This window comes from Mesitornis unicolor, unplaced genomic scaffold (genome assembly GCF_000695765.1).
Source record: "Mesitornis unicolor isolate BGI_N332 unplaced genomic scaffold, ASM69576v1 scaffold34768, whole genome shotgun sequence".
In the NCBI taxonomy this organism is placed as follows: domain Eukaryota; kingdom Metazoa; phylum Chordata; class Aves; order Mesitornithiformes; family Mesitornithidae; genus Mesitornis; species Mesitornis unicolor.
Window position 1 is genome coordinate 25,379 of NW_010200400.1, and position 25,468 is coordinate 50,846.

Here is a 25,468-nt window from a genome sequence, read left to right on the forward strand (position 1 = left end):
GGAATCCTTAATATCTAATTTATTCAGGACGACAGTTTTAGGATCCTTTCCAGTCTTCTTCACCCAGTACATTTTGTGGCACTGAAATTCAATTTTGAAAGAAGATCAGACCTTCTTGTACTATAATCCCTAAAATAAGAAGCTTGTATTATTAAATTGGCCTTGAGTACTGCCTTTCATTCCTGTTGCTGAATAGCTTCTGTTATATAAAAGCACGGCTCAGGAAGAGGTTGAGGGCTCCAGCTCTGTCCTTTGGGACTAAACTAGCCCATTTTAGTGCTCTTCTTAAACGCTGAGGCACTATTTGCATTTTTCCAATACTGAAGAATTTCTTGAGTTGTTCAGATCCATTGGCTGTTTGCATGCATCTTACAATATAACTTGGTAGGTAAAGACCTTCAAGGACTTAAAGTATCAAGGAGAGAGTACGAGACAAAATGTTACATATTGGCTCTATTTTCACAGGCAAGGATTGTATGACAAAGGTGAGTGGACCTAAAAGATTCCACTTAATCCCTTTTAATACAGAAAGACTTAAACCAATTGTGTAAAGGAACATCATCAGCAAGTGTTACTCAAGGATGGCAATTTTACAGTTACAAGAATTTCTGTTTGCTGGAGCAAAGATAATTGCAGAGGCAGAAGTAATGAATTGGCTGGTGGTCAGTGATGGTCCCAGCTGGTCTGGGAACTGTTGAGAAAATGCTTGTGTGATCCCCAGGTCATGCAAGCAGGCGAGGACAGAGCCAAAGAGAGGATCTGGACGTTCTGATCAGCGTACAGAGAGGGTCACAGCGAAAAAACTTCACTGAAAGCACAGATCGACTTCCCCACACTCCCCGTTCATGCAGTCTGCAGTGCTGCTTGTGTCCGTAACCCTGCAGCTCCAATGCGGGGTGGTCGCTCCTCTCTAAAAGCAGCAGTGTATAAAGAAAACAGCTGAGCCAGTGAGCCCTACAGCTGTGCCAGCGCTGCTGTATTTATCCGTGCTGATAAAGGGCTATGTTTCGTTTGGGCTTTTTAATTCTTCTTCTTTGTCTGACACTCAACCATTTTTACTTTCTCCAGGGAGCAAGCCTGTAGGACACATTTCATATTTAAAGGCATGAGGTTTATTGTAAGGTTTACTTTCTCCAGGGAGCAAGTCTGTAGGACACATTTCATAATTAAAGGCATGAGGTTTATTGTAAGATTTATGTTGTTGTAGGTGGTCCTTCATTTGAAGAATACATAAAATTTACTGAGTATATAAATGACCCTGGTCTGCTTGTGACGGGTTCTGCTGCATGTTTAGCTTCCTTGTGGTGGTTGGACAAGGAGCAGCATTTTAGCCAGTACACATCAGCGGAAGGATGGGGTAGAAGATGGGTATTTGTGTAAAAAGCTTACACAAATTTGTTACACAAAACTGTAAGTGCTAGGAGAAACCTTTTCTTGCTGCATTGTGAAAGGTTGGAGTTGTGAGAGCAGAAGGAGCAGACTCAGGAGAAAAGTAGCTGTGTCTTCATAACGCACTGAGTTACCACACACCTCAGAAATGCTGGGACTTAGCAGAGCGGAGCCAGTGGGCCCAGCTTCATTGAGCGCTGGCTCATGGATACCAGCATAGTGTGGCACTGTGCTGTGCTGCATGGCCGTCCCATAAGCAGAGAGAATGTTCCTGGAAAATGAGATTTATTAGGGTCAAACTGAAGTGTTTTTTTTTTTAAAAAAGGTAGGTGGGTGATAAATTGGTGATATTTTTGTCCCATTTGCTCTAACTGAAATTACACACTTTGCTCTTATTTAGATTTAAGAGCATTAACCAAGCAGAGGAAATCTGAGATATCCTTCCTACTCCTGCCATATGCAGAGGAGTCATAACTGCACACAGACAAATGAATTACACACTTACAGTCTCCCTTCTGTGTAGATAACTGAAGACTCCTCATTCCAGTTGCTGAGCAATTGTAGCAGCACCATCACACTCGAGGTTTTTTTCTTCTACTTTCATGTCGATAGAAATGCCTATGCTGTGCACTGTTTTGTTTTGCTTATTTTTTTTCTTCTTTTTTTTTTCTCCTTCTGGCCTTTGGACTCTGTGGGAGGCATGAACTGTGCTGGGAAGTCAGAAGAGAGGTGAAGAACCAGGAACACAACTAACAGATGGGTGAAAGTAGATGTAACCTTACAAAGGCCACCCATGTATCTTCTGTGGTCCTTTGAGTCCCTGAAATACTAGTTTAGATTGCCATAAACACACATACCTTCTCCTGTTTATGTGTGTATGTATATCAAGGGAAACCTTGAATACGTTTAAAGTCAAAGAGGATTTTTGCCCCCCAATAATCTCTAAAACTGTTTATTCTGTGGTTGAATCTTTTGTGAGACTTTTTATCTGCGTAGCAGTTTCTTCATCAGAGCTGTGCAGGTGGTTCTTAGCTTTTAAATGCTTTATAACTTTTCTTTCTGATTTTTCCAATGCTGTAACATTAACTGCTTAAGTGAAAGCGGGTTCCAAGCCTGGACCTTGCCTAGAGAAGCTGAACTTTGATCTGTGCATGAGGTGTCTGCAAGCGGGCACATGGAGGAGCAGGTGGTTCACCTCTCTAAGGTCCTGCAAAAGCACTGCTGAGAGCTGTGGCTAGGGCTTGTGAAAGTTCCAAACAGGCGCAGTCCCAGCTGGAAGCAGAGAGAAGGGTAAGGGAGCACAGACACATCACATCTTTCCTGCACCTCCTTATATTGCCCACTAAAGTTATCCACAGGATATTTAGAGGGGTTTCAAGATTCCTCCTGTGTGGCCAGACACAGGTGGTGTGCTAAACCAGGCTGCAGTTCTGAAGCAATTTCAGCAGCGAACTCTTAATAACTGTTCTAGCAATTAGTGCAGGAAAATCTTGAACAAAGTGCCAGGGCGGGAGTTGCTCCCTCATCCAAGTGACACCAACCTGAACTGCAGCTACTGCAAAGGGAGAGGATGGCGTTTCTGAGCAGTCAGCAAATACTTTCTGGTATCTGTGCAGTGTGACTGCAGAGGAGAGAAACTTTCTGAGTGAGCCAACCAGAAGTTTGTGGAGGGACAATTTCAGTTGATTTGAGTCTTGGAGTAAGCTGAGAATACAAAGAGATGCTCTCTGTAAGTAGCGTGGTGGTAAGGTGGTAGAGCTTTACAGCAGCTGCATAAGTAAGTAGACTTCCTGCAGTTAATTTTGGTCCTGTCAGATAACCTCATCTTAGCTCACAGGAGCACCTGCGGGCGCACTGGCAGGTAGGAGCAATGAGAAAGGGCTTCTCTCTGTTTTCTGAGCGTGAGATGAAATATGGAATAAGGAGATTTCCAAAGATACGTAAGGCAGCTGGTTAGCAGCTCTTGAGGGAAATCAAGGTAGTTCATGAAGCTGCAGTCATGTCTTCTTCCCCTTGCCTTCCCCTCCCACCTCCCCATACCAAGTTAATTCAGAAAAAAAACTGGATAGCAGAGCATTTGTATAGCCACATTTTAAAAAGTGACAGAACTTCATCTAACTTCAACTTTTAAGGGATATAACTGAATTGAGCATTGGTTGCTGGCAGGCATCTCAGGTTGAGAAGAAGAGAAAACCAAACATTTATTTTAAGGAAGGCAGAAGAAGGAACGGGGTGAAACAGCATGGAGAAGAGATGAATGTAACCTGAACAGGGTAGAACAGGAAGAGCAACCGAGGACAACTTCAAGTGTATTTGTTTTTTTTTACCTAATTGCCTCAGCAAAGCAACAAGACTTGACTGCTTCTAGCAGTGTGTCCTGCCTTAGGGGAAGTGTTTAGAGGGAAGGGAACTAAAAGGGGACTAACAAGTAGTTAATCTCTAAAAACTTGCCATTAAGTCGGTCTGTTAAAAGTCAAAATGTGTCTTAGTCATCCAAATTGTATTTCATCCAACACCAGTGTTTAGCTTCTGAGCAGATAGCCACTATAAAATACCTAAATGTCTGTTTGATCTGCTGAGAAAAGAAGAAAAGTCTCCCAGAAGAGAAGTGCCAGAGAGAAAGAAAAGCCCCAGTGATGTTTCTCTTTGCTTTAATACCAAAGTGTTACTTCTTGTAACACTACCCTTAGACTGCGAAGGTGAGTGATCTGTGTGCAGCTTCTCAGCAGGACTAGGAAAGCTGGGACGAGCTCTGCACCTTATCTGTTGTCGTTGTGATAGGAACAGAGCACGGAGATGCCCAAGGGCAGCCTCAAGAAGGTCCTTGGCAGAAGCACAGTTGAACTGAGAGGTGGCAGCATTTCCACAGCCAGCATTCACAAGCCATGTACATTTTCCTTAGAAGGAAAAGGAGGGAAAAAAAAAAAAAAAAGAGAGGCTGTGGCCACCGGGAGAATTTTATGGTGCCTAGTAAATTTTCTGGTGAGACACCTGGGACCTGGGCCAGCAATACGTATTCTGCTCATTCTGGCATCCCTCAAGTGACGGGGTTGGTCCAAGTGGAGTATGTGCAGGCACAGAGATGCTGGGTTATAAACCATCGTAGAGAGAGGCTGTGTTGTCATCCTGATGTGAGACTGACTCACGGTGTTACCCATTTTAGGACCTGCTGCTGCTGCGGCCTCTCTGGTGTCCTTTTCTGCTGGGCTGACGCAGAAGCCTTTCTCCAGCGATGTCGGCGTGGTTCACTTCAACAAAGTGCTTGTGAATGATGGGGACTACTATAACCCCAATACAGGTAACGGCCTGTATGGACCCACAGAGGTGCTAGAGGGGCAGTAGCGTGGGTTACCAGTGTTTGATGTTTGATCTCAGACCTTTCTGACAGATAGAACAAACAATATAAGTCCATCTAAACTGGACAAATTGGGGTAAAAGCTTCCTGTAGATGTGGTTTCCCAATGTGGACAAGATCTGCTGATGTCCTGAAGGACTGGTGGGCTCTTAACACAGAAGCAGCAACACTTTGCCTGAATAACTGCTGTCAGTCAGTCAGCAGCCCAGGCTTATCCGTACACAGTAATGGGTTACCCATGTTGCTTTGTGTTTGTCACCGTGCTTAGAGCGCTCAGGTCTCTGCATTTTGTATAACTCAGAAAAACTCAGCCTGTCTCTCTTCTGCAGGCATTTTCACATCACCCTACGAAGGGCGCTACCTGATCACCGCCGTGCTGGCCCCGGAGCGGGATGAGTACGTAGAAGCCGTGCTGTCCGTCTCCAACGCGAGTGTGGCTCAGCTCCACACAGCAGGGTACAGAAGGGAACTGCTGGAGTACCACAAACCTTACTCGGGGAAACAGACCTGTGGTGGGCCTGGGACGTTCCACCTTGTCCTCCACCTCAAAGCAGGGGATGAAGTAAACGTTGTCGTAACAGGAGGCAAACTGGCCTACACAGACTCTGATGAAATGTACTCCACGTTTAGTGGAGTGCTCCTTTATCCTTCCATTTCTCATGTTTAGGGTTACCTCGGACAGGAGAGAAGGGTAAGATATTCAGAAGAAATTAAGTGTAATAAAATTCAAAGCTTTAATATATTCAGTTTATATATTTGATTTCAGTGATGGTTTATAGTCTGTACTGAGTTTTCCTTGTCCTCCGTTTCTAGAGATAGCTACAAAACACATTTCTGTAGCTAAATTAACTCCTTCCCAAGGCCTCATTTACCTGTACAAGCAGAACAACTGTTTAAACAACAAATACTTCTCCACTGTGCTCTCGCTATTCCCTATTAAATTGTCTTTGCAGTTTTCTCCCTAGTTTATCAAATTGTCCCTAGTGTATCAAAGTTTACATCTTTGCTGAAGTTTACAGTTGTGGTCAGCTGCGTTCATGTTTTCAGTAAAGCAGGAGCAAGGAAGTGAGGTTGTAGTGGACATGGTTGATGACTTCTTAATCCTGGTGTTATTTAATAGTATGTTGGGTCAAGTGCATTTGCATAAACAACTTGTTCAGTGCAATTGCTAACCACGGTGGTGCAAAGCAAAACAATACTTGTCTGCATCAGTTTTCTTTCTTCCTCAAAGGGCCAAACACAGTGCTAGGAGGTGAGCAACTCATTCCAGTCAAGTGGAAGCAGCTGCGCAGGAAAAAACTTCCCTGCCCTCCACTTTGCACCGTGCAGACGTGAGCTCAAGGTGTAGATGCTGCTGCTGAAAGATTCAGACCAGTTATTTTCAACTGATGCAGTAAACAACAAAAGGTGATCAGTAAGTGTGATGCACTTGAGATTAAAGCTTGCTGCTTGAAGTGAATAAAACAGGTCAGAAAATTATGAATCATCTGTGCTCAGCTAGCAAAATGGTAGTTTTGAAAAGTGTCAGAAATTTTACAAAGTTTGTTTCTGGCGCTCCTACAGTGTTTGCATTCAAAAGGAAGTTTTCTTCTTTCTTGCATTGTAGAAGACAAATCAGAGAGAAAATTGGTGACAGAGGAAAATGGCCTTATGAGCCAATACTGTCAAATGCACAGACCAACCATCTGCACCTTGTCGTAACAGCCTCCTCTGCCGGTGCTTTTCAGTGAGGTTTGTTTTAATACTCAACATCTGTTTACATGGATGATGTGACTTTCTTAGGTTAAACAGATAAACACATTTGGGGCAACAGTATATTTTTTTTCTCATATGAGCCACTTCTCAGTGGAGGTAAGAAAAATAATACTTTGGCTTGTTGGAGTTGGCATTTTCATCTGTCATGGCTGAAAAGAAAGCTGGCCATGCTTTACTGAGAGCAGGGCTGTTCAGCTGCCACTTATATATTCCTATATAAACTGATCTTTTTAATAGTCTATTCATGCTGCATAGAGTTGTATTTATTGTAGTGGTTTGTGTAGTATATTTCCCTTCTTACAAATCCAAACCAGCTGTTTATAGCCTCAGAACAAACAATTCCTTTAGGTGAAGGAAGGACTCCCCGTGCTGTCAGCAGCACAGGTCGTTTAACTGAAGCCCTTCCCATCCGAGGAGATCAGATGAAAACGTACGCCTTTGTTGCTCAGTTTTGGAAACGATACTTCCTAATAACTCTGTTTCCAGGCGATGAGATGGGGCCTCCCCACAACAAACTCTCACATCCTGGAAGTCGAGCTGCTTTTGAGACAAGCAGGCGGAAAAAGCTTTCTCTCCACAAAGGAATCCTGAGTCAGTCCTTGTGCAGCTGGGATTGCACTGGGGGAGTTCTGAGCACAGGAAGGAAATTGGGAGTGGAGCTCTAAAGCACCTGGTTTAGGAAGATCTCTTGGCACCCTATTTTCAGAAATGATGGTGTTACTGATAAGCAAAAGGATGTCCTTTGTATCAGGAAGACTGTAAGAGCGGCTGTTAGTCAGTAGCCAAAAATGTACAGTGAAGTTGCACTTCACAGCTCCCCCATCTCATTTCCCCGTACATCGGTCTTGACCTGTGCTGGAGCATGAGCACACAGTTAGCAACCACACGCTTGTTCAAGGGGAACTCGGTTTTCTTTTGTCCTAAATCAGCAGCCCCTTTCTGTCCCATGCCTTTCTGTGTCTTCTGTCTGTTCCTTCAGTTTTGTAAGATTGTTTTATGTGTTTTCAAATGCCAATTACATCAACCTTTTTTTTTTTTTCTTTCCTAAACATAATTTCTTCTTATGTACAAAAGCCAGAGAGGCACTTTTCCTTTTAGGATATTTTTCCCTCTCCTCCAGAAAGCTGTGTTCTCGAAGAAGTTGGCTCCAGACTTATGTGTGACTCAAGTATTGTTAGATTATTGTTGCCTGTTCTAAAAATGACTCATGGAAACAAACAAAATGAGCTGAGTGCTTAGGGAGACTGAGCTGGCAAACACCACCTTTTCTTTTTTTTTTTTTCCTCCCCTCTAAGAGAGACATTTTAAAGACTCAGTGGTTCAAGTTGAGTGCTAGAGTTGAAAAGGTTATGTCATGCAGTTCTTATCTAACCCACAACTCTGCACAAGCCCATTTCTTCTAATGGGACAGAGCTGTCTTCTACCAGAACATTTCTTCTCGTATCTAGGATCTGCTGCAACTGATGCTGAGATTGATTGAGCCTTCATAATGCAGCATAACTGGTATTGGTACACAGGTATAAAGCATTCCCTAAAACATGGTGCAGCAGGGCCCCATCTCAGTGGCATATTTTGAGGACAGCTTTTAGAGCTTTTTTTCCCATCCAGCATCTCTAGCCCCACAGTGGCTGAAGTGATGACCTTTGACAGGGAACCTGTCTTAGATTCCTGCCTTTGTTGAGGGAGACTTGAACCTTCATTATCACTTCTGTGGTAATTGCTGTAATCAGGGCAGCTGGCTCTGTTCCTCCTGATGAGGTAATTTTCCTGGAGCTTACAAGGTGAACTACTGACCCAGCTGGGAAGACCACAGGGATGTAGCCCCTGAGTAGCAAAGGGAGGAGAAATCCCAAGTTCCAGTCTTTGCTGCAGTGAGTGCTTGGCTAAAACGTTCATTAAAGCTGAAAGAGACTCAAGCACGGATGCATTTATGGGCCTGCTGGAGCATTTTTATATTCGGTGAGAATCAGCAACAGAACAAGTAAATATCTGCACTGAAAGGAACATTTCACACTGTGGGGTCCATGATTTGACTACCACATGCAAGACCATCTACAAGCTCAAATAGGAAGCATCTGTTAACCAAGAATGCCTTAAAAAGGGGAAGTGAGAAGTGACAGTGCTGCCTTTTAGATCTGCTCTGTAGGTGGGTTTGTAATGCAGTGTCTGTTGTGCCAGGTGGTTGTATTTCACATCAACACAGGAAGAAAACCAAAGTGTACCTGGTGAAGCTGCAGGGATGTGTGTCTGACAGCCCCTCACCCAGGCACAAGGCAAGGTGGTTTCTCAGGGACTGTCCAAATATCAAAACTTGCAGAATATCAAAACCAGCAGAATCCCCAGGACAGCAATCACTTGTGAGATGGGTCAGTTCCCATAGGCAGGTCATTAGCAGCAGAACATCTGAAGACAAGCCAGCATGCTGACAGCCGGAGAGACTCTGCTCTCACCAAACATGGGAAATGTATCCTAGAGCAAATGTGAGGAAAGGTAACAAATCATAAAATCATTGAATCATTAAGGTTGGAAGAGACCTGTAAGATCATCAGGTCCAACCAAAGGAACATAAAAAAATCAGTCATATCCCCAAGGAAAGCTTCAAGCAAAGCAGTAATGCCAATTTTCATGACAAAATGTGTAAGAAAACCTACTTCATCATTTTAATTTGCTATTAATACTTCAGAGCCAGCAGAGACATTACTGACCACTCAAAGCAGCAAGGATTTTCTGTGATATTCCACCATGTATCCTTCCAGCATATGCCAGGTTACTTGCAGCAGCTTTGTGTAGTTTAGCTGAGAGGCTCTGGTCAGCTTGGTGAAGCCAACCAGACCTTCAACAAAAATTACCAATAGCCAAGGAAAGCGAGTGAGATGTAAGTGGAAGGCAACTCGAAACAAAAATGCCTCTTACCATCTAATGCAGCTTTAAAATGCACTGGGAGTGCAAGGTAAAGGGCTCCCCAGGAGCTGCAACCAGGAGATTCAAATGAGGATTGAATTGTGTCCTGAGGATACATCATGCACCTGAGGTCAGTTTTATCTGCTAAGTCCTTATGTTACGGCACAGCAGTGGATATGGATGTATTTCACCAAACTACAAAAGTATTTACAGTCTCCACTTGGAAATGAGAGGAATAAGCACTCCATGAAGACTGGATCAGCAGGTGCGCTTTGGCTCCTCATTGCCTTCAGGTAATGGCACAGTGTTCAAATCATCACATCAGGAACAGCTGGGGCTTCCTCCTCCACAAGACAGACTCACACTCCAGCCAGCACCAGCGCTCCTGCAATGTTCCCTACAGCCATGAGACAAGATGCAGAGGAACAGCTCTGCCAATTCTTGTTCCAAAGAACATCTTGTAAGTTGTAACCTTGTGCCAGGTTTATCCACGTTATCTTGATTGTGAAAAAGAGGAACATAGCTGTAATTTTTCAGAAAAGAACAGCACAAGTGAGAGGATGCTTTAATGCGTGCATGCGTGTACATAAATTCATGGAGAGAGAGTGCAGTATTCAAGAACATGAAGAAAACTGTGTGATGGAAAGCAACTGCAGATATGTCAAAATAAAGCCTGCCTGTTGTCTGATGTCTTGATGTTCTTTTGCTTTCCAGTAAACACTTAACAGCAGCACTGTAAGCCAAAATTTTTTGCTCTCTCCTGCATCACTTTTAAAACTGCAGTTTCTGGCTTCTCAGTCACGCTTGGGTGTGTATTTTAAGTGTTTTTTCAGTGTCAAACACTGTTACATAGACATTGTGGTACACAGAAGTTCTGCCACCACAGCTGTTACCCAACTTGGTTGCTCATTCAGTGCCCTGCACCAAGAACAAGATTACCCCAGTAGGAGCCCATTAGGATAAAGTGGACACAGGAAAAACAATGCCAGCTCAGAAATATTTTTGCAACAGATCCAAACATTTGGCATACATAGGATACACCACCCTTCTAGTGCTTGCACTGGCGTAGTCGCTCACTGCACACAAGCAGCAAGCACTGAGACCTAGAGGTGTGAAAGACGGGCAGTGAAGAGAGCATGGTGTGAGGAATGCAGTGCCACGGTGTGAAGAGCAGGATGCAGTGTATGAGCCGAAATGCTGATGATAAAACCCCAGCAGCAAGCTTTGTCTGGGCACAAGGAGAGCAAGCAAGAGCTGGGGGCAGCAACACAAATGACACACACTGTAGAAGGATCAGAAGGCACACCATGGTTTATGCTTTTATGTGTGAAAAGGCTGGATTTGCTAAGGTAGGCTGCTAGTTAGTTGCATTTACCAAGAGCAGCAAGAGAACAGGAAGAACAAGTTTCTAGTGAAAGCCTGAGGCCCCTTCTTCAAGCCAGGCTCACAGTAATTGCCCCAGGCAATAACTGATGCAATTAGGATAAAACTCCAAATGAGGGCAGATTTACAAGCTCTAACTACGCAGTTGCAAGATTTTCTTTAAGGCAGCTTGTGTATTCCCAAGTTGTACATCTGTTACCTGATATTCTATACTGTTAACACATTTGCTTTTTGTTACAGTTATAAGCCAATACTGGTACTGGCTCACAATGTAAGTTTGATGACAGCAATTTATCAGTTGTATAAATACTCTGAAAAAAGTAAAGAGTGTAAGAGAAAGCCAATGTATCATAATCCTTAGAAGAGCAACTTGAATATGAACACAATTAAAATAACCCCACATTTAATAAATTAGCAATACAAGAATAGGATTCCCAAGTACAAAAAATTTTGGTTTAAGTTTGTTTATTGTGATAACATTGTTCTGAACACCAATAAACATTGCACTGAAGTGTGGGTTACTGTACCCAAGATAGCCCAGTCTTAACAAAAACCACTGTATTGGTGTGATCACAGATTTGACAATTTTAAACACACGACCTTATTAGTGATTGAGTTGCTCAACAATCAAATATTCCACATCTTCAACATAAGAATGAAAGAAATTCTTGAAGAGAGTTTTCCCACCCTCAAAATAAACCAATGTTTTAACTTTTACCTGGAAGTAATTAACAGTAAAAAAAATATCCACACCAATTCCATTCTATTCAGCAGATTTTAACTCTGGAAACTAAAACTTCTTCAGGCAAAAGTGACACTTAAAAGCCATCTCAAATTCACAATGTATTTTTGATGTTTCATTATGAATTTGTATTACAGTCATTTAAACAACTCTCATTCATACGACAGCATTTTCTATAAGACTTGTATGAAATATCAACACGAAAACTCATTTCTCTTGTCTTTACCGTAAACAGACAGGGTTTGCTTCAGAAGTTCTGTAACGGAGTTGACACAAATGTAAAAACTTTTCCAGTTGCAAAAAAAAAAAAAAAGAAAAAAGTTTTAGGAGGAGTATACTGAGGACAGGAAGCTGACAAGATTGCTCATGCAATTGTGTACTGTTAGGGATGAGAGCCCAACCTTCTGAAGTACAAACATGCTTGGTACAATAAAAAAAAAAATAAAATCCAGAACTGTGTACCACTGAAGTTACTGATCTTTAAATGGTTACAGGAACGGGTAATGTCCAAGTCACTAACGAGATTGGAATTGCAATGTTCCTTATTTACTCCCATATAGGTACTGTTGACTCGGCCTTTGAGATGGTGCCAATGCTAGGAGGATCTGCATCTTCAACAACACAGGCTTAATGGGGTACGTGTGTGCCTACAGACACACACACTTAGAAGTTCCTCTTTCACAGAAAGAATTATTTAGCTTGCGCTAATTTTAAAGAAGTAGAGCACAACTTGTTCTCAAACATTAGTTTCAGGCCACTTCTCTTGACTAAGGTAGCAAAGGACAGGCTAATGCACAATTCTTATTCATCTCACTTCGTATTCATTTGCAGCACAAGCCTACAGCTTGGTAGCAATGAGACGTCTTTTCTAGAGTCAGTAAAGTGCCCAGCAATCCAAATGACATAGGGATGCGATGACAGGTACAGCACCCCCATGTTCTGTCCCTAAACGGGGTTAACCAACAGTCTGAAAAGCTTCAAACAAGCCAAATTTAGAAAAACAAAACAAAACCCCTCCCTACTCATATCAGAAATACTCAAGAACACTTTTATATTTTATCAAAAAACAAATATCAAAACTGTAGCTGTTACAGAGCAAAAAAAAGCAAAATTTTTAACTAAGCAACTTTTTGGACATCCCTACAATGCAAAGCAACAAGTTAGCAGAACGAGGAGCTCTCAACAACCACACAATCCCCACATTCATACCAGCTGAAACCATACGCATTCCAAAATAACACCTGATGCTATTTTTCCACACTGCTCATTTACTCACGTCTCCACCTTAAAATCTGCAGCTTATTTTTATGACAATCTGAAAAGATGAATGGAACTGAAGAGAAAAAAAAAATCAACCAAGATACAGCCAAACCTTGGTAACAATCTGTCCCATCTGGAATTCAACCCAGTTTCATGAAGTGCTTTTATTTTTACAAAACCTGTGTAATATCAGGGCCATCACAACTAAGGTAAGCATGGTAAAAAAAAATTTTGATATCCACAAAGGACTGTTTTAGGAAAGGCAGCTTCACTCCCTTTATGTAAAATAGAATCTTTAGATAGACTATTTAATCTTGTAATTAAAATACTTTATGTTGGATTCCTTAATTTATTTATTTTAAAGTATATAAGTGACTTAAAGGCTCAAATCCCATTGATATTCAGAGCACTTGGTGATCATGAAAATTTCAATTTATAATGAAATCCATGGAATAAAAAGTAAGAAAATGAAAGAAAAAAAAAAGCAGCAGTAAGAGCAAAGTATCCTTTGAGTTGAATCCTGTGCAATCCACGTAAACATTGAGCAGACTGGTGACAGGACCAAGCATTTGCTGAAACAGTCACAGAAAATATTGTTCTCATTGTACAAGAACACGGATGCCCTTCTGTTCACTGAAATGCACGGCACTCCGTGACAGACAGCTATGTTTGCTTTCCCACTCTCATACTCCTGCTTTCAAAGACAGCTTCCATGTTGATTTTGCTTGCCTCCACTCTTTATTTAATATTTTATAAACAGAGGAATATAATAGGATATATATATAGTGATTTAAAAAATAATTCCCACAAACAGTTCACCAATAGCCTAGCATTAGCTGGTGGTAGAACTATGGATTAAGGCTACTCAGCCTGATAAAGAAAATATTCCCGAGGCGCAGGATAAAAAAAAATCCTCTAAATGTGCTTTTGCAGGCAGTGAAACAAACTGAGCTCCTTTCCTACCTTCAGCCCAAGTAAGCTGTAGCAGAAGGGCCTGGCCGAGCTGCTCCCGAGAACTGCCCAGGCACCACAGCAGGTAGCTCTACAAACGCCTTTTAAAGACCACTCACAATTCCCTGCTCCCACTGGAAGCTGTGTAGGGGGAAGAGCTCGCCCTGGAGCCTGGTGGAAATTCTGGATGCTGCACCTGGAAGATTCTTTAATGCATGGCCCCAGGAGTTTGCCTAAGGAGTGACAGAAAAGACTGCATGCCCGGAAAGCCCAGGATTGATGTTTAAATGACTGGTGTTTAAATTACTGCAGTCCTTAAGCCCTCTGTTCTGGTGGAATCACACATTCTCACCATAGATTTGTCCAAAGGAGGTTAAATGCGCTAACTCAACTTAAAAAGCAGAACTACCTTTGCCTTCAAGTATTTTTGGGGAGTGAAATACTAGCTGCTTTTACAGCTGATAAACACTAGACTTGGAATGCAATTTGTTCGCAGGCTCTGACCTGAACCTGAGGAACGACCAACATGATATTTATGAATAACTCAAAACTTAAGAAAAGGAAAACAAAATAAGAAAAAAGAAAAAAGGTTTTCTTCTGCTCTGCAGCATTTAACCATTCTCATACCTGGAATCTCACTATTGAGCTGCATTTCCTTCCAGCTACTGAAAAGCTGCAATACAGAATTCTGGAAAGACCTGCAGTAGACAATTAAAAAATTAAATACATAAATTTTTTAGTATTACAATTCCCTGAATATAATCTGTACATACATTTTACTGGCCTACACAGCATACACACACATATGCATGATCTGTGTGTTGAAAAAAAAAAGAAAAAAATGCCAGCTCCCAACTCTTGCAGAAACGTTCAAGATTTTTCTGGATGGAAATTGAAGATGACATAGTGCAGCCTGAAAGCAACAAAAGCTATACAAGTATCTGAAGACAACTTTCATTTTAACAAGCTCATGAACTACTTTAAGCATTGCATGTAAAAAAAATAACAAGCAGAGTTAGTTTGAGAGTGAGTTGTACAAGCGCAGTCTTGTACATTTGACAAAAGGCATATTTACAATTAAAGAGGAATTTTATGTCTTCAGAGTCTGTCAGGCTAGTAACGTCTACATATTTTCTGTGTTTCAGCTGAGAAAGAGCACACTGGTCTTAGGTTCTGGCTCCTTTCAAAAATAGCCTAATTGCTCATCTGAACATTAGACCACATTTCTTATTAATAGGTCTGACATTCTATTTGGCAGTTTCCATACACTTTTTGGCTTCATTTTAGAAAATATACTGTTAAGACTAATACGAAAAAAAAAATCTATGTTTACAATAAGGTCTGTATTGATGAAAATGCCAAGTCATAATTTACACCTCAGCATTTAGTTGCCCTGAAGCACTTGGGTACCATGACCATCAATGACAGGCCAATCTCAAGTGCCTTAGAACAGGTATATAAAGACAAGCAATAAACAAACAAAAAACCAACCCCCCCAAAAAAAAAACAGACAGTAGCTTTGCATTTTCTTTGTTTTAAACCAACAGAGTTAAAGTGATTTCTTTAGTAAGACTTATGGTACCAGTATATAAATTAGCGTTTTTGTTAAGAAAGTTCTTCACATTTAAACTGAACTTGAGTAGCTGAATACGAAATTCCATCTCTAGGTGAGAAGTATTTTTCAGGCCAGGTCGTCCATATTAAGATCAGGAAGAGGCTCTCTCCAATAGCAAAAGGAGCTGAATTCTGGGCACGGAAATGCAGAACTCTGTTCTTTATTAAGCAATGGGAACACGTGTTCCACAAGCTCACTTAGTCTGAAATACCTATATTAAAAAAGAAGAAACACCATTATTTAACAGTCTAGTCACTATTCAACTGTAGCCAAAAAGAGGCTTTAGAAGTCTAGACCAGAAAGCTAGAGTCAAATAACACATCACTACTTCAGAAGCAATTTTAAATTTGATGTTGCCAGTTTACTTTTCCTTTTGAGAAGTTTCAGTGAAGTATCCAAAGCTGTAAGTCTCTCACAAATAAGATTTTCACAAGTTGTATGTAACAGGAGACTGAATCATGGTCACAATTGCAGTTATTTTGTAATATCATTCCTAAATACTTTCTTTAGCTGACATAACAAAAGTGATCTTACGAAGATTTGTTTCCCTTAGTCCGTTCTTGGATCAGTTCACCCTTTGGATTTACAGTAAAAATTCTGCAGTCTGGAACTCCCACTTGCATGTAGGCATATACATCCTGCAAAAAGCAAGAACAAAAGCACATGCTTCAATATTGCCTTACTGAATGTGATATAACAATTTCTTGAAGGAATGAGAAAAGTTGATCCAGAAAGGGTACAGTAAAACTGCCCCTTAAGAAAAAGCCCCCTAAACAACAGCCAAAATCCAGACCAAACCCCACCATAACAAAACATTCTCTCCACCCCCAATCCCTTAATTCCTGTTCCCAAGCCTGGGACCACAAGCACACACAAAATCTGTACCACACAATACCATTACTTGTGACAATATTCCTCATAGAACATCCTCTCTCTCTCTAGCTCAATTACAATAGCACTGATCTGCAGAGAAAACGCAGAAACTGTACAACAGGAAAAAGGATTCAAGACTGAGGAGCACTGAATTAATACCTTTGATTATAAAGCTGCCAAAAATGCTAAAAAAGAATATGGAAAGGTGGCAGATATTTAATAAAAACCTAAGAATACTAACACATCTTTGTAACCTCTCTCAGAACAGTTCTAGTAGCTTTCATTTAAGGTATCTGCATGTGAGTTTTCCTGACCGAACCCATAAAAGCACCAGTGTTTCATTTCCTTATTTAAATTTAAATAGACACAAAAAGAAAAGCCTATTTCCTCTCCTTCCCAAGTATTTCATGCATTTTAACCCTTCAATAGAAAGGGGCAGACTTACATTGGGCCTGTTTCCAAAAGCAGCATAGAAAGGCTGTTTACTGGGAGCAAACAAATTCTTGATGTCATTCAAACATTCAATTTTGAACTTTTCAGGCTTCTTTTCTATTACTTCCCTAAAAGAAAAATTTCAACAGTCAAATTCTAAATCATGATTTGATAGAGGGTATCTTCCTTCCCCAATTTATCCGCTATTTCTATTCTCATTGCTTCCTGTTCCTATCATTGGCAGTAATATAGACATTGGTCAGTAGTTTTTCAAGAATGATACAAAAGACAATAAAACATTGTTTTTCAGTCTCCATAGTAAAAAATAGGTGAATAACCTGTGCCTACACTAAGTGAATGGAATTAAATCCTCAGTTATGAATACAGTTTGTGAACTGCTTTTACTGCAGATGACCATCTGAATCAGAAGACTGAATCAAGTACACATAAGCTTTTTACAACTCCTGTCTCTGACAAGAGTGCAGAAGGCCTATTAGTGACCTTAATGGAGGTTGCTGTCATTGCTAGCCATGAATCAGTTGTTTTTACTAAAAAAAAAAAAAAAATAAACCAAAAAAGACTTCCACTATTGGCTCTTCCTATCAAGAACAGGCAGATTATGGCTGGTTCAAAAGATCAGCTGAGTAGAACCATAGCTCAACTCCATATTGCTTTGCAACTAGTCATATATAGAGCACCCTCAATATCGCAAGATCAGTTAGTATTGTAGTCTACTTTCCTCAGCTTTTTTTCTTTTCCCTCTCATCTTGTGTAGCAGCACTGCACTCAATCCTTGCAGCTATACTTGAAAAGACAAAATTGTACTGATATCAACAAAATCTAAAAGCAATCAGTCATGGACTAGAAAAATTAACAAAGTGAAAATGAGCTGCTCTGTTACTGATATTTTGTGAGCTATTCTATGACTGATATTTTGGGTTTTGCAGTCATTTCTAACATGCCCACAGGAACAGAAGTATACTACAAGTGAGATTCAGATGAAAGAAATAGCTTATAAAAAAATCACTAGCGGGACAAATCTATCACAGAGTGGACTGTCTGGTTACAACTATAATGGTGAGCATGCCATATCTTTTTTATCTGTTTCTCTCTGAGATGGGAAGGAATGTATGAAACCCTGCATGCTTACCTATGAAAGGCAGAAAACAAACTGCTGGGGGACAACATGAGAGGGCCTCTGGGGAGAATCGTTCCTTTGTCATTCACCCAGTGCAGGTATCCTCTGGTCATATCTGCCATCCCAATGGCACGGGCAGAACAGTACAGAAACTTGTAGCCATTTCTAGGAAAATAAAAAAAAAAATCAACTTAGTTCATATTCCAGCTGAAGACCTTCTCTGCCAACATAAGTATATGGTTATAAGCATCAGCTTAGGTATTGACTTGTTGCAGTGCTGTGCACACACAAAGACAAGGCTGTTCCACTGTTAAAAATTACATAAGGCATACAATAGTTTAAATACATCACTCAAACTGAGAAACACAAAGTGCAAAAAGAACAGGGATAGTAATACATGAGTTACACAATTAGATGGACAAGATTGTGTTTAAATAAATGCCACTTTGGTTTTATCCAGCTTCTTTCAGTCTGTATCACATAATATTGGATGTCAGATCTCCTTTCTTGGTTGTAGGACTTTTTCAGGTTGTTGGCAGAATTTGCAGCGCAGACTGAAGGACTGATAACAAGAAGCATTCATCAAGCCCCCAAATTTTTCCTGCAGACTTGGTATGTTCTCCTGTTATACAGATTTGTGCACAGCTACTGCATGCACAAAAGGCTTGAGTATTTATGTGCGTTTCAAAGACTTGATTCAATCTACAAAATAATTCTGAAACTAGTCTTCTATTATGCAGTGAATAACCTGAACTTTGTTTCATATCTCACATGGACTTTAAGGGGCCACAGACAAAATTTAGCTCCATGTAACAGAGCAAAGGTCAACAAAATATTCCAAGACACCAAATATTTTGGAGGAAGAAAGACTACTAAACTTAAAAACAAAGATAAAAGCTGATTATTTTAAGTGGATCATGAAATGTTTAACAGTTGATCATTTTGTGATCCTCAGTAGCAAGTACTATTTCTGGCATCACTGTATTTTTGAAAAATAGTTTGCTAAACAAAGGACCAAATTTGAAAGGGGAGGAAAAAAATAGAGGTTTATTTTGCCCTAAGTTACTGCACATAAATATGCTCCTAAATGAACAGTACATTTATAACAGAGTGGCTCACAACACTTTTGAACTAAGCCAACACCTCACCACTGTTGCAAGGGGGAAGTCATCTTTCTTCTCCTTCCTCCCCTCCTGTAGGCACACAGGTTACCCTCTGCAGGTTCTCACAGACCACAAGGTAAGCATGTTCTGCTGACCAACCCAGACTGGGGAAGGGGAAATGGCTGTTTTGCTGAATGACTTTTGTACTGTTTTACTGAGCTGCATTGGCTTATGTCAGACGTGCTAAGTGACAGGAAACTTGAGCCAGGCCACCAACCTCCCCTCTGTGGCAGAGGCAAGTCTTCTGTGAATGACAGACATAGCTCACTTCCCAACATTTAGACCAATAAAGTGTAATAGATTCCACCATTATTAACAACAATCCAATTACTTGCCTATTAATTCCCACACTCCAGAAAACAAACCCAATTGCTTCACAGCTTACACACTCACTCATTTATGGAATGATAAAGTTTTGCAATGCCCTGATGAGTCCAGTCCTTGCCAAGCTGAGGGAGGATCTGTCCCAAAGCATCAGACCTGAAAGCAAAACCAGAGATAGCTGATAGTAAGTATGAAATTTGTTAAAGACAACCACTAATGAATATAACAAGTATTTACAGAAAGGGCAATAGTCACATGGTAAACATTATCACCTTTGCATTATTCTTTTAAAAGACCACTTCTAATTTGCTGTAAATGCAAGTACAAATTAAAATCAAAGCAACAACTGTTTTTCATGTTAACGAACATCCTTTAAATCTTCTTAAATCAAGTTTCTTTATCTTACTTTGATAAGCAGGATAGCATCAATAAAAAAGACAAAATTATCAAAGGAAAAAAAAAGATACTTACTTGGTTATTGTTCCATCAATGTCTGATATGATGATTTTATCATTCCAGTTCCAGAGATATATTGTTCCCGCACAACGGCAAGTCCCTTGATACTGGGTTGTAATACTAAATACGACATCATTAGGGCCATCTCTGAGCTTCAACTTTGCCTGTAGAATAAATCAAAATAATTAAAGATTGAAGCTGCCCTCATGATAAAATTTTTAGAATCATAAATGAGCTACAGACAATGGCTTGTATATTCTTCCTCATCTATTTTGATTAACACAGACACAGTTTTGCTGCTAAGGTCTGTTTTGTAGTTCAGGTACATGCATTTGTACATAGCTCCTATATATGCATACAGCAGCACTGACTGCAACAGTAATAAAAGATATTTAACTCTCTGCTACTTTAATTCTTGCTCTTACAGTAAACTCACAGTACTATTCAATGGAACTCCCAGTTTGCTATAGTATGTCGTAGTATTTTTTTACGTAGTGGTTGCTTTCCTTAAAATTCTTCCTCGATGAAGACTATACATTTAAACAACAGCCAAATTAACTTGTAAATTAGACTGCAATGAATAAATTGTACACCAATTTAAATGTACATTATCAGACTGTTAAGATCCCTGGATATCCAAACTGCAGAAGCCAACGATGTCCCTTTTTTGGCCACATACATTTTAATATAGAGGTTTAATTGTAGAACTTTGTAAGAAATTATTTAATAATCCAAACAGATTCCTTAAAAACACCACAGGAAAAATAAAATAAAAAATTCTCTGCAGCTGCCCACAATAGCACTGAAAAACACTTTAAATTCCTTTTTAATTTTTAAATTTCCCCATTTCTTTTTCTTCTACTGCTAGAAGAATAACCCAAAGACCTTTTTTTTTTAACTCTGAAATGTTCTTATGTGTCACTTCTAAAAAACAGAAAAAATCCAACTTTTAGAATCAGAGTGGAATTATGAAGCATCCTATGCACAAGAAAGGCATGCCACTTACTATTTGGTCCGAAGATAGTCTAAGTGACTTCTTGTAAGATGGAATGTTCCCATGGGTTGGATGCTCTACTGGGGCAGTGTCTATTTTCAGGGATTCCTTCAACTCCTGTGATGCTTCGTCACTAGAAGAATCATCTTCTGGAGGTCTAACATGACATCAACCAGAATAAACGTAAGCTACAGAAAATCCTTCTTTAATGGTGTAAGGTTCTTATGCAAGAGCTATTTCTGCTTATGTTGAAGATTTGCTACTAGCCTGACAGCACAGGTTAACAAAGTCCATGGTCTAGTGAATGGTCAGATAAAGCTAGGATATGCCAATAAGCAAATAAGACTTGTAATGCATGCTAGTATTGGTGGAGCTCTTAATATTACTATGACTAGCTGGCTCCACGCATGATGAGTTTAGTAAAGACACAGTGCCAAGTGATCACTAATACTGTGTAGATGAATTAGGTAAACTGCAGATGGAAAAGGATACTGAATGAGTGAGTGTGGTGGGTTTTTTCCTAAAAAAAGCTGCCACAGCTACTACAGAATTTATTTGAACTGGGTGACAAATTAGTAGAGTCGCTCACCTTTTAAGGTTATTCAGACCTATTTCTCTGCTGATTAGAGATTTTAAGATTAAAAGCAGCATTTAATTTCTCTGAGGTATTCAATTACACTACATTTAATTACTTAAATCTTTAAGACACCAACAACACTTAGAAATATATTTGTAAAATCATGAGAAAATATGAATAATAAATCATCTAGACAGGGAGAGTTTTGTGCTACATATTGCTCGTATTCAACCACAATCTCAGGCAACTTGTGCACTATAATTAATGCTATTTTATTGTTTCAATTATTTACTGTTACAAAAAATTGCATATGGTTTAAATTATTCATACAATATTAGGCTTTAAAAAAAGAAAGAAGATTGACAAACAATATCTCAGAAACAATACCACTATATTTACAGATTAGTGGTCCATTGCTAAAGGTTACCATATATGTATGTTTGTTGTTCTGTCACTTATGTTATGATTTATAAGTAAACACAATAGGATTTAGGAAATAGTTGTAGTGTATTTGTAGCTCCTACAATGTTTGCTGCCTCAGTATTTTGCTGAATTGTTTGCTAAACACATCTGGTTCCTCTTCGGTAGCTTAGAGGAAAATGTTTCTTCCCACATTAAATTCCCATTGAATTCTTCATTAAAAAAAAAAAAAAAAGAAAAGAAGAGGAATAAAAAAAAAAGACATTATTCAGTCCATGAAACAGTCTTCAGACAGGAACACACCTACTATTAACTTGCTCTTTTATAGTTGCTGGCAGTTCATTTGCTCTTTGTGTCTCAGTTTTCCCCTCTTTTGCCTCTGGTATCTAAAGCAATACAGTAATAAAAAACATATTGATATTTTAAGCATTTTAAACTGATCCAAGTGAATTCATAGTTCACACTTAAGCAAATAGCTATCAATATAGTACATACACTATATTAAGTCTCAGAATCACTCATTCTGTAAAATTATTTAATAAAAGGATGCTTATGAAGAAGTGATCCATTAAAGCTTTTTATTATTTCAGAACACAAAACTCTGCATGCCAGTAGTTGAGAACTGCTAGTTTAACATTAAAGGAGCTGTCAACCTCTAAGTTGATAAAATTCACCTTGCAGGGAAAGGGAGTAAATTTAAGGTACATAATCAAGGTTAAGAAAGCTTAATGTAATCTAAAATGGGGTATCTCAGCATAACATCTATTATGCAGCGCAGCACTCACTCAATTATTTGTGTATACATTCCTAAAACATACTATAGTGACTGAAGAGCAGCTCTGACAACTGCTTATGGCTTAGAAGAAAGAATTTTAAGAATATCGTGCAACAGCTGAAGACAATTTTTGTTGAAGCAACTAGTAGCAACAAATAGAGATGTGGTATTTAAGACTAAATCTACAGAAGCAGCTACAGCTACTGCAGCACTGAGAAACTCTTGGATGGCAATCAGTGACAGAGCTCTATGAGCAGCATTCTGAGGCACTCCAGACAAATGACATTTTTTTCATCTTTTAACAGCTAAAGAAAATGGGAGGGGAAATAAATTTGGTCTCAGTTACCTGTTTGGTCAAGCTCTCTCTCTTGCGCCAGAACCACCACCTTCCAGACTTCTTTGGCATCTTTTCTTTGACCCAAGACTCAACAGTAGCCTGAAAAATTAGACATGTTTTTAATATGTAGAGAAAAACAAAGTTATAAACGTGTCACTACATACTAAATCTTCAAAAAAAGTATACCTTAGGCAAACTCTTCTGAAACACCTGCAAACTCAGAATCATTGGAGCAGCCAACGCCCAGTTGTAATACCTGTTTTAAAACACGTTATTGATAAGATATTACAAAACCTGACTAAAGTCAGTAAATATCAGTGTGCAAACTGCCCTTTTGGTAATGAAAAAATATACCTGCTGACGACAACTAGTATTAAAGTTTTCTGCAAGCACAGTTATTTTAATAAACACAATTCAATATCAGTGGTAACTGCTGAAAAAATCTCACTTCAGTTAAAGCTAAATTTAACACAAATCTTCAGTGCTAAATCATTCTCTCAGACTGAGAAATATCCATCAGAAACACAAATTGCAATGGAAGCTGAAAAATGCACTCACTTTAAAGGGCAGATTTTAAATGAGACTTTCTATCACCAAATTACATGATATAGAGAATTTACCTGTTATAAATCCTTATTACCAAATTAGGATTGTCTATGAGTCCAGGGTTTTCAGCAAATTCATGATAAGTAATAATATGTTCCATGAATTTTTCTGCAATAAAAGCAGATTTTAATTAAAAATAGTAATATAAAATCCCAAGATGTCTGATTAGTTTGTATCTAGGAAAATGTTTTCTGTCATTTCAGAGTCTTTGCTGATCTTGCAACATCACTCAAGATATGCTGATACGGCCCACCTGTGAAGAGTCTTGTGACTGCCTCCTCAGTAACAGGGAAAGCTTTACACTACTTCAGCAGTCACAGTAATGAGAATTAAGAACTTAGATGAGGGAGGATAAGGAGGAGGTAGGAACTAATTCAATTTGCAGGCTGGAAACAAGAGAGCCATGCTTGCCTAAGCATGTTTTCTTTAAAAGTTATTACAGCAGTACATACTACACTAAAAGGGGAGGCGGAGAGGACGTTGTCAGTTTTTGACGTTTCTTTACTCACTGACTACTAGTAGCATTTTCATGACTAGTGACTATATAAATGAGCAGAAATTAATGATTTAGTTCAAGGAAGACAATTTTTTCGAGTCAAATCCAATATTACTACCATGTTACCAAGAGAGCTGTTCTGAGCCTTTATTAGTAAGCATCTACATGTCACTTGATGCATTAGAGACTGGATGACCATTAAAAAAGGAATACTAAAAACAGTACAGCAGGTGTTTGTGAAAACTATGTACTCCTAGAAGCGCCCTCAAAAATGCATACAATTTCAATATTAAGATTAACCAAAGCATTAAGAGAGAAGACTCAGCTGGTAAAGATCCAAAAGTTAACAAATATTTAGGACAGGAAACGTAAAGCAGGAGAAAAGATGGGCCAACACAATAAAGTTTTTCTAATTACGTAAAAAAAAATTAAAAAAGAAGAAAAATTACTAGGCAGTTGAAAAGAATATGAATTATAATGATTATATAGGACTAAGCAAGTAATTGCAGCCAGAAACAAAAGTGGTCAGTCAGGTATGCAATATGTAGTGCAAAACAGGAGACAGAAAGCTTCTCAGGACATTAAGTGCTCTTGATTAATTTGAGGTTAAATTCTGCTATCTCTGCTTGGCAAATGTTTGAGAATTTCAGAAAACAAAGATTATCCATTCCATTTTCTCAACATGAGCATAATAAGCCAGAGCTTTGCAAGGTGGAAATCAGGGCATTCAAGTCACTTCATTTGTTTAGCTGCCTGAGTTTTATTACTGTTTAAATTTTAGTCTTTTACATACCTTTAGAAATCTCTCCATTTTCATTGAGACCTCCACAAAGTGAAAGGGTAACATCAGGCAAGTCCATAGCAGAATCAGACATGCACTCTGTACCGCTATCAGCAGCAGCACTTCCTACAGACTGGGGTGACTGGGAACCAGAAAGGGTATCTGACTCTGTCCACTGCCTGAAGCCCGGATCAGAATCACTGAAGAAAAGAAGTGCACATTTTCCATGAGTATTTCACATGCAAAAAAATTGTATAGATTTTAGATTACAGAACACACTACATGTACTCAAAAAAAAAATCACCTCGCTGTTGTACTACATCTTTTTACAGCATAAATTTAAAACCAACCAAAAACCAGACATAAATGCCCCTCCAATCCTTCGTAATACTGGCAGATTGACTATTTCTAATTCTCCTAACATTTGTCTAAATTGGGAAATAATTACATTTCTGTTGCCTGCAACAAAATTGGATTTAAATGAGGAAAAGATCCTCTACATTCTATTGTTGCAGAGCAATACTCTGTTCCTCAATCTTTACCAGAAAGCTGCGGAATAAGAATAAAAGGGAAAAGGATGCTTGATATTTTTAGAACACTGTATCATACTGTAAGCTAAGGTTAGAGTTATCAATTGATCCCAATTAATGTAATCAGTAAGTACTGAAGAGTTTACAATTTTAGTTTTAACACAAACCTATAGAGACGTCTTCCTTATTAAGCTGTATTTTTACAAAGGTCTCCC

At 39.3% G+C, this 25,468-nt stretch overlaps 2 protein-coding genes across 2 annotated transcripts in view; one reads left to right on the forward strand and one right to left on the reverse strand.

Moving 5' to 3' along the window:
* Positions 1 to 5,495, forward strand: part of EMILIN2 (elastin microfibril interfacer 2) — a gene marked incomplete at its 5' end in the record, with an annotated part of 30,864 nt that extends 25,369 nt beyond the window's left edge. Inside the window, 2 exons of the mRNA XM_010189749.1 lie at positions 4,553 to 4,687; positions 5,074 to 5,495. Of these exons, the coding sequence (XP_010188051.1) occupies positions 4,553 to 4,687; positions 5,074 to 5,411 (473 nt within the window). The remainder of the gene's footprint in view (positions 1 to 4,552; positions 4,688 to 5,073) is intronic.
* Positions 5,496 to 14,963: 9,468 nt separating this feature from the next.
* Positions 14,964 to 25,468, reverse strand: part of LPIN2 (lipin 2) — a 32,450-nt gene continuing 21,945 nt past the window's right edge. The window contains exons 9-20 of the mRNA XM_010189748.1: positions 24,736 to 24,923; positions 23,461 to 23,554; positions 23,027 to 23,096; positions 22,850 to 22,939; positions 22,032 to 22,114; positions 20,744 to 20,888; positions 19,753 to 19,901; positions 19,351 to 19,437; positions 17,807 to 17,959; positions 16,670 to 16,784; positions 15,886 to 15,989; positions 14,964 to 15,562 (exon numbers count right to left, since the gene is read on the reverse strand). Coding sequence (XP_010188050.1) covers positions 15,418 to 15,562; positions 15,886 to 15,989; positions 16,670 to 16,784; positions 17,807 to 17,959; positions 19,351 to 19,437; positions 19,753 to 19,901; positions 20,744 to 20,888; positions 22,032 to 22,114; positions 22,850 to 22,939; positions 23,027 to 23,096; positions 23,461 to 23,554; positions 24,736 to 24,923 — 1,423 coding nt within the window. The 3' untranslated portion in view covers positions 14,964 to 15,417. The remainder of the gene's footprint in view (positions 15,563 to 15,885; positions 15,990 to 16,669; positions 16,785 to 17,806; positions 17,960 to 19,350; positions 19,438 to 19,752; positions 19,902 to 20,743; positions 20,889 to 22,031; positions 22,115 to 22,849; positions 22,940 to 23,026; positions 23,097 to 23,460; positions 23,555 to 24,735; positions 24,924 to 25,468) is intronic.